An 8,824-nucleotide genomic window follows, 5' to 3' on the forward strand; every position below is an offset into this window, starting at 1 on the left:
TGGCAGTGAGAAGATAGGTAGAAGGTAGCTAGAAAGGAGCACAGAGGAATTCCAAACTCTGATCATTTCCACATTGAAACTGTTTCCTCAAAGGTCACCATTTACCTTTTTCTTGCCAAATATGTTTGAAACACCCTCAGTTTGTTTCCATTATTTGATACAGTAGATCTCTTATCCCTTCCCTTTCCTTAAAATTCTCTTCTCTTGTGGCTTCTGTAATATAACAGATACTATCCTGATCTCCTCCTCCATGGCTGACCACTAACTGTCTCTTTTTTCCTTGTTGGTTCCTCTTCTCCTACTCACATCTGTAGGTGTCTTCTGAGGCTCTGACATTCACCCTCCGCTCCCTCAGACAGCTCATCCAGCTAACCTAGTGACTCACAAAGCTCTGTCTTTCTACTTCCCACTGCCTATAGGGTACAAACCGCTTTTCTTTTGTAACCTTGTCTCCCTGAGAGGGATCTTAACAGGTATTCAGACAGGTTGCTTTCAGAGAGTCCTTTGTTTCTTAACCTCTTAGTACATCAAATCTGTACTGGTCTTGTCATCTCTTTCTTTGAAACATCTTGGGTTTATTTTACTCTCCATTTCTCTTCCACTCCCCTCAATCATCTCTAACCAACATTACTGTTACTGATTCCTGGAGAATTTCCATGACCCAGGCTCCACCCCTCCCGAACTCCTATTTTCTCTACGCAATAGTGAGGTTAATATTCTGAAAATACCATTTCCCATGTCACTCCCCCAGGGAAAAACAGATGATGGCTCCTTATAACTCCTAGCACAACGGTTAAACTCTTCATCATGGCTTGCAAAGAACAGAAATAAATAATCTTAGAAATGGAAGGGAAATTAGATATCACCTGGTCTAACTTTCCTTCTAATGCAGGAATCGCTATTCAGCCTTCTTCACAGATAATCCTCCTGCCTCTCTTTAGAAGAGTCCCTAGATCATGGAGCCTTCCCTAATCTGACCTCATTCTTTTTAAAAATTTATTTTATTTTTTTGAGGGGGGAAGGTAATTAGGTTTATTTATTTATTTATTCTTAGAGGAGGTCCTGGGGATTGAACCCAGGACTTCGTGTGCTTTAGCACTTTAGCTATATCAACCTCCCCTGGTCTCTTGATATTCAACTTTATTTTCTACTACTCCCTCCACATCCCATCGCCTCCAGTCAGGCTGGCTTCTCCCTAGCTCCTTCCTCTAAAAGGTTTGTTCTTACCTGTATGTCTGTGGCCATCTGCTTGGCTGAATGCCCTCCCCTCCCCTTTCCAGTTCTCGAAATCCACCCATCATTCAAGGCCTAGTCTAAATGTCATCTTTCATAACCTCTTTCCTGACTTTTTTTCTTAACTCCTATTACATTTACTGCTACCACATAGTTTCACACTTACTTGCCTTACACGTGCTAATTTTATTGCCCTCTCACCCATATCCCCCAGCTGAATGTAAGTTTCTTGAGGGACGCAAAACCCTATCTTAGCTTTGGTATCACCCAAGGATTACCTTACACCAGACTAGGCATGCAGTAGGTACTCAGTCAATACTTAATGACAGATGGGCAACCTTAATGCTAGAGAGGTGAGCTTACACAGCAAGCCAGTAGTTAAGTTCATGACCGGAAATCACAGCCCCTGATTCCTGAGCTGCAGTTTTGACATAAACAAGCCAAGCTGGGTGAGGATGCTTCAGGGAGGGCCTAGGCCTTAGGCCAGAAAAGGCCCTTCCCAAGGCTGAGAAGCAGCGAGGATTACCTCGGTAGTCTAGGGCGGGGGCCTGCGGGATTTCTTCAGCATATACTTCATTATAGCTTTCATCTGGGTAGTAGCCCGAACCTGGAATGAAGAAAAGATCAAGGTGACATATTGGTTTCTCACTCAAGTCCTTCCCAACCATTTCCCCTTTCCAACTTGGTCCCTTTCTGAGGACATGACACTCCATGGGTGAGGAGCTAGGTGGCTATTTAGTGGGGAAAATTTTGCCTTGTGAAGGAGCAGAACTATTGTGGGCAAACCTCAACACCTCAGGGGCATGGAGGGGGAGCTCATGATGATGGAGGAGTGGGCGGCTTACTGGGAGCACTAGAAGCCCCCATGCAAAAGGAAAAAAATACTTGACTAACCGTTAATCCTGCCAATCTGGACTACAAATGACCTATTTCCTTGATGCAACACATGAGTCTTGGTGAGACACCGATGACTGAGCTCTAAGGATGGGCAAAAATAGAGCCTGAGCGAGGGTCTTTCAGCTCTAGAGGGGCCTTCTCACAGTCCTCAGAGAGAAACAATCCCTCACGCTCCCGCCAGCCCGCAGGGTACTAGACTTTTGCCACCTGGTTGCCAGTGCTGGGGAGGCATGCCAAGGCAAAGGAGGGGGGGCCCAAAAGGCGAGCGGAATGAGAAGGGTTTCACATCCCGAGCAGTCTGTCCTGGTTTGGAGAAAAAAGAAGGCAGCGTCCTTTGGAGAAATAACCAGTTTCTGTAATCAGCAGAAGCCTTAGTAGGGAGCTGCAGAGATAGAGAACATTCTGAATCCACCCCCATTCTGTTTAGTGGTCCAGCCCCTGGTGGAGGCCGGTCTGCGGCTCTCTGGGAGACTAAACAGTGTGTTCCACCAGACGGCAGGAAGCGGGTCATGATTACGAACTAATTGGAGTACAACTTGGTCCTTTCCGGAGCGAAGTTCTCCGGAAGCTCCCTTTCCAGCCTCCCAGAGCCCCAGTGCACGCACAGGAATAGAGCCGCCAGCCGCGCTTGGAGGCAGAGGACGATCCCTCATTTCCAGGAGAGGGTGTGCTTCCAGGACGGGGCTGGGTTTGAGCGCTGAAGCCCTGTGGCCTGTGTAAACAGGCTCGCCAGCCTCCTCTCTGGGAAGAGGCGCAGGGCCCCCTGCACTAAAGGGTGGAGCGGAGGGTTGCCGATGAGTCTCCTCCATTCCCCACGGGCCCAGACTGGGGGTGGGGGTGGGGGGGTGTTGGGAAACCAGTTCAACTTGATGAACAAGGGAACGAATCAAACTGAAAGTTTGCCCAATGAAATCATGTCCCCGTCGGTTTGCCCTCATTCCAGAGGAAAGAGTTCATATTTTCTCCTTCCCTTTATTTATTTTTTCCCCCTGTTTTCCCATTTGGGTTCTTCTCGTGGCTTTCCTTTATTGCTCCTTAGGCCTCCTTTCCCTTGCTCGCTCATTTCTCACCTGGGAGGTTTCTTTGTGGGGCCGTGGGGGAGGGAGGGGAACAGAATTCTTGTCAGCTGTTTCTGTTTAGTATTAGCCTCAAACGCCTACAGCGCCTGTCAACAGGAGGCCAGATGTGCATGATTCTCTAAAGGATCTGTTCCCCGCACTCTTGTTCCAGAGCTGGCTTGTGAAGAGATGCCCAGCAGGGTGCAAGCCTCTGTTTACCAGACGAGCGAACACGAGTGTCTGAGGCCCATGGCTGGATAAGAACCACCACCGCCACCACCACCACCACCACCACCACCACAACGACAGCGTGTATCGTCCAGCATGTACTCTGTGTTCAGCACGTTATATGCGTAATCTCATTAGATCACCCTGACATCTCAGTGAGGTAGACAACCTTATTGCTCTCCAATACACAGATGAGGAAACAGGCTCAGAGTTGTGCAGGGAGGAGCCCCAGCTCTCCCAGCTAGTAAGGAGCAGAGTGGCCATTCCCACCCAGGGCTCTTTAAGCCCCTCAATACCAAACTCAGACACATGCCACTAAAGATGGCAGTAAAGGAGAGCTCTGGACAACATCCAGCAGATATAAAAATCCACACTTTCTTGCAATTCAGCTGTTTTTACTCTGTGTGGGGGGGATCGAAGGCCACCAAGCATTTCACATCATTCCAGAATTACAGGGGATGTGGGAAAGCTGAGGGGAAGACTCAGTCAGATAATTAGAGTCTATACCATGGTACAGAGGTGGCTGGCCCAGTGCCCTGTCTGCTTTTGTGGTGGGAATGGGTTAGGGCCACCTTACCACCGTGAGCCTTTCCATTTCCCCTCTTCGCCTGTCTTTGGGTATTTTTTGCAGATCATGTTACTGAGATGAGATATAAGAAGCTAGAGGGGCCTCCTTCCCACCTTGTTCTATCTCCTTCTCCCCCTTCAGCCCTGGCCGGGAAAGGTTTGGGCAACATTCTGGGGTTCCTTTTGGTCAATCAGTAGATGCTGTGTGGTCTGGGTTTCTCCAACTTCCATAGTACACTCAGATCCTCTAAGTACTACCCTTTGCAAAGGTGTGGTTGGGAATGTAACTGATAGTTGATGACTATTTTAGGACTCCACACTAAGGCTTGGATTATGATAAGAAATACAGTCTGACTTCCTGAATTGCACAGATATGCCAACACTTTTAACCCACTGTTGGCTTTATTTGTATTCTTAACCCTTCCTACCCCCTGCTGATTACTCTTAGATCCTTTTTCTGATTAGCCTTGAATCCACACTTGGCTGCTTTCCTTGTATTGTTCCCAATTGAGGACGAGGCTATGGCCACCAACAAAATAGTGCCGGGTGGTCACTAAATATCTACTGAATGAATAAATGAACAAATGAACAGAGCCAGCTCAGACAGCTGAGCTAGTGATGGAGGGGAGGATTACTGGGAAATTTCCAAATTTCTCTCAAGACATAGCCTCCTAAGAACAGAAGAGGGCAGAACCAGGGGGTTGGCAGGACTGTCAGAGACCTCATCAGCCTGGGCTCGAGTGGTGAGCATGGGGATTCTTGTAGCAAGTGGGGAGGGGCCACCTTAGCAAATGGCCCTTTGAGAGCCTCAAATGAATCTATTTTTTGGTTTGTTTTTTGTTTGTTTTTGCCTTTTTTTTTTTTTAAACTGCACTGTCCTCAAGACTCCGATAGCTCTAGCTCCCACCCTGGGAAACATAAAGACCTTTGCATACCATGGGGTTTCTTACAGGCGTTCAAAATTGGGCTTGAGCCATCTAACATCCGCTCCATAGTCTTGCGGTCTTTGGCTGGATTTCGGTCTCCTGCACTTGAACTGAAGCTAGAGGGGAGGCTGGGGAGGACCGCTGTGCGTATTGTCTCCTGAGGATTCGGGGTTCCTTCAAGCCCAAACAGTGTGTACTCTGCCAAAGGCTTGACTTGAATTTCTTCATCTTAATGTCAGCCCTTCTGCTTCACCCCCTACAAAGCCAGGTTAAGCCAAGGAGGGGAAGAAGTTCGCATATTTGTTTAAAAGCTTGATGCAGCTGTTCCAAACAGAGATCCTGCCAGAGGCCTCCACCAGGAGCTAAGGGCATGTGGAAAATTTTAGCTACAATGACTGCAGCTGTGATGGAAGCAGTTTGTTATTTACTCGTCTCTGGATGTTTTTCTAACTCCGTTAGTTGGGCTGGTCTCCTCCCCCTACTCCCTCAGCCCGGTGGAGGCAGACACTGCAGGCCGCAGAATATTCTTAGCACTTGGAATGCCAGCCGGGCCCCATCAAAAAACCTCTGTCTGCCACCTCATTATCCTTCCTTCATTCCTCCCCCTCCTCCTTCCCCTCTCCTCGAAGTCTGTTCTCTTGAGCTCCCTAGGTCTCCAGGGGCAAAGGATGGAACATTCGTGAATCCTGAAATCTCCATCCCTTCTGAAATAAGAAACAAGCCAGAAGAAACAGAGGGATTCCTGTTTAAGAGAATGTGATCTGAATTGTCATTAACAATCTTTGGCAGAAAGGGGCTATAAAAATCTCATCCTATAAGTAAGGTTGGGGTGGGGAGGGGGAGAGAGAGAGAGAGGAAAGTAAGTGGAGAAGCAGGTAAGACAGTGGCCTCAAAAGCCATGTTGACCAACCTCATTTTATTTTTTTTATTGAAGTATCATTGAAGTATAAAAGTATATAAATTAAAGATGTGAATATACTGATTCACAATTTTTAAAGGTTATACCCCATTTATAGTTAGCATAAAATATTTGCTATATTCCCTGTGTGGTACAAATAAGCTACAAGGATATATTGACTAAACCTCATTTTTCTGTGGATGCAGCCTGTTTTCAAATAGCTCTTATCAGTTGCCTCAAAAGCCTCCTTTGGTAGCCTGTTGCAGTGTTTAAACATCTTTATTGTTGAGAATAGTTCCTCTCTGTATCTAATTTAAGTGCCTCCTATTGCATTCTAACTCTTCCCTTCTCCAAGACTTGGTCTAGGCCCTGCTCTCCCCAGAAATGATGGGCAACGGCTTCTAGAACTTACCTGCGTACCACGTTGGTGTCACTACTGGAGTGAGGAAGAGCAGCAGACACAGAGCTCCTCTTCGAGTTAGTTGAATGGCCATCCTTGAAAGGCAGGGAAGCTGGGGAAGGGTGGGTTAGGGAGACAAGAGTAGAGGTATGTGGCCAGAAGTACCAGGGCAAAGGAGAATGACTTTCAGAAATCGGCCATCAATAAACTTCCAAAAGTGAGGGGAAGCAGAAATGTGGGATCTGCAAGGAAGAAAAGAGATTTTTAAATTAGTGAATGCCACAGGGGGTGGGTGTAGCTCAGTGGTAGAGTGTAGGCTTAGCATGCACGAGGCACTGGGTAGTACTGCCATAAAAAAAATTAGTGAATGCCTGTTGTATCATCATGCTCCTTGTAAGGCTCTCCCACTTTATAGGATAACAAGACTCTCTTTATTATTTATGGTCTCTTTTCCTCCTAGGAGGAAGGGGACATAAAACAACCAATTACCAATTGACCCTGGTGATATCTGATGCCAATATTCCATGGCCCAAGTTATAGAGAGGGACATTGAGGTACCAAGACCAGGAAAGGGCCAACATAAAATCATGCAGAACCAAGAGTGAATCCTGCAATTTAAAGGCGCCAGTGGATGGTTCCATTCATTTAACTAGTATTTCCTAACCACTCATCTGGTAAAGCATTAGCATATATAGGCTGAGAGCTTGAACTCTGGGGTTACACAGACCTGGATGTGTATCCGATTTTGTCCCTATTAGCAATGAGGCCTTAGATAAATTCCTTACCTTCTCTGAGCCTCAGTTTCCTCATCTATAAAATGGGAATAATCATAGCATCTACCTTATAGAATAGATTATTGCCTGGCACATAGGGAAGCAATCAGTATATAATAGATATTATTATTATTACCAACTCCATCTTGAACAGGACTGGAGGTCTCCTTTCTCTAGTCTCTCAGGCAGTAACTGTACCCTGGCTCTGTTCTTAGCTTTGGGTTTTGAGGCTTAGTGGTTTGGTAGTGACTTCTGGCTTTCAGGTCCAGCCTAACCTTCTAGTTTTACCCTGCTGAGCCAGCGGGAAGTTGGTGAGGTTGGGAAGAACCTACTGAGGTACGTGAGGAGAGGGTAAGCAAGCTCCAAGTGCCCTCTCACTTCCCGTCCTGTCCTCACTCTAATGGGATGAGAGTTTTGTGGTTCCCCGTAAGCAAATACTTCATAAATGACAGTATTAAAACTTGCTGCCTATGGGTATAAGCTGGCCACTGGACTTCTCAGCAGGCACCCATTCACCCACATGCTTTCAATGAAATGCCAGGCTCAGAGAAGGAGTCAGTCCCAGAAATGGAGAAACAAAAAGATGGCAGATTCTGGACAGAACCCCAAAGAAATGTGAAAAGGCCAAGAATGGCACCATTCATCTTCCAATGCCTTGCTACCTGGCTTCAGATTTTGTCTAGAGAATGGCGAGGAAGCAGGATAGAGAAACAGTCAGAGCAAGCGAGGGAGGCAAGGAAAGTGAAACGATGTGGGAAGGAAGCTTAACAAGAAAAGAAAATCTACCAGAGCCAAAGTCAAGAGATAAAAGCAGAAAGAAGGAACAAAAAGGATGAGAGAGAGATTAAAGAGATTCAGGAGAATGAAGAGCTCAGATGCACGAATCATCGACCCCTCTCCCACATGCAGCTTCCATCCAGTTCCTTGCTTTGGGAACAGGGGCTTTCCTTTTCAGACCCAGTGCTCTGAGTCTGTGACCCCTTCCCTGCCCACCTCCTCCCCAGTCTCAGACTGACAACTTGACTCACCACCGGAGTCAGCCATTCCTCTGCTGCAGGCTGGGAAGGTAGTGGGAACGTGTGTCTGCAGCCAGGTCACGACTCAAATGATCCAGTTTCATAAAATAACTTCTCCCCCACCCCTGTACCCCCCAAGGCTGTGAAATGGGGTAGTGTGATGTGGAGGGGCGAAGTAGCACATCTTACCTGTTGTATTTTGTGGAGGAGGGGTCCGGCTCTCTCTCCTTCTCTTGCTCTTTCTCCTTCCTTTCTGCTCCTCTCATCAGTCGGAAAAACTTTTACTTTAACATTCCTAGAACGAGTGGCTCCTGGTCTGTCCGGGCCTCCGGGATCCCGTTAACACTGCCCAGATGTTAGGACATCGGCATCTGCCAAAAGTTTCCTTAAAGCTATATTATCCCTAAAGCTATAGCTGTTCCTCCCACAGAGAAGGATTTTGGAGAAGTAGGGGAGAAGGGAGACAAGGATGAGAGCAACTCTGTCCGTCTGCTGCAGAGCAGGGTAATGTGTGAATGGTGCTGGCCCCAAGCCTGTGTGTATAGTAATGACTAATAGGCCGGCTAAGGGGCCTCCAGAGATGTGGCGCACTGAAGAACATTTTTTTTTAAATGACTCAGCATGACATCAGGATTAAATGAAAAGGAATTCCACCAACTCCTAGGAGAGGGGAAGACTGGAGCTGATTTTGTCATTCCCCAGAGATTTCCCCTGTCATTCCTGAGTGCCTCCATCTCTGAGTTGCTCTGCCATCCCCAGGCACAGGGTCCCACTTTGAAACCCTCTCTGATGACCTAATTTCTATGGACTTCAGTTTCTGATAAGATT

General features: G+C 47.0%; 1 protein-coding gene across 1 annotated transcript in view; it reads right to left on the reverse strand.

The window, feature by feature from the left end:
• SRPX2 (sushi repeat containing protein X-linked 2) overlaps positions 1-8,544 on the reverse strand; it is a 29,572-nt gene extending 21,028 nt beyond the window's left edge. The window contains exons 1-3 of the mRNA XM_010975777.3: positions 8,186-8,544; positions 6,220-6,449; positions 1,760-1,840 (exon numbers count right to left, since the gene is read on the reverse strand). Of these exons, the coding sequence (XP_010974079.2) occupies positions 1,760-1,840; positions 6,220-6,301 (163 nt within the window). The 5' untranslated portion in view covers positions 6,302-6,449; positions 8,186-8,544. The remainder of the gene's footprint in view (positions 1-1,759; positions 1,841-6,219; positions 6,450-8,185) is intronic.
• Positions 8,545-8,824: the final 280 nt, after the last annotated feature.

The sequence above is a fragment of the Camelus dromedarius genome, chromosome X (assembly GCF_036321535.1).
Source record: "Camelus dromedarius isolate mCamDro1 chromosome X, mCamDro1.pat, whole genome shotgun sequence".
Lineage (NCBI taxonomy): Eukaryota > Metazoa > Chordata > Mammalia > Artiodactyla > Camelidae > Camelus > Camelus dromedarius.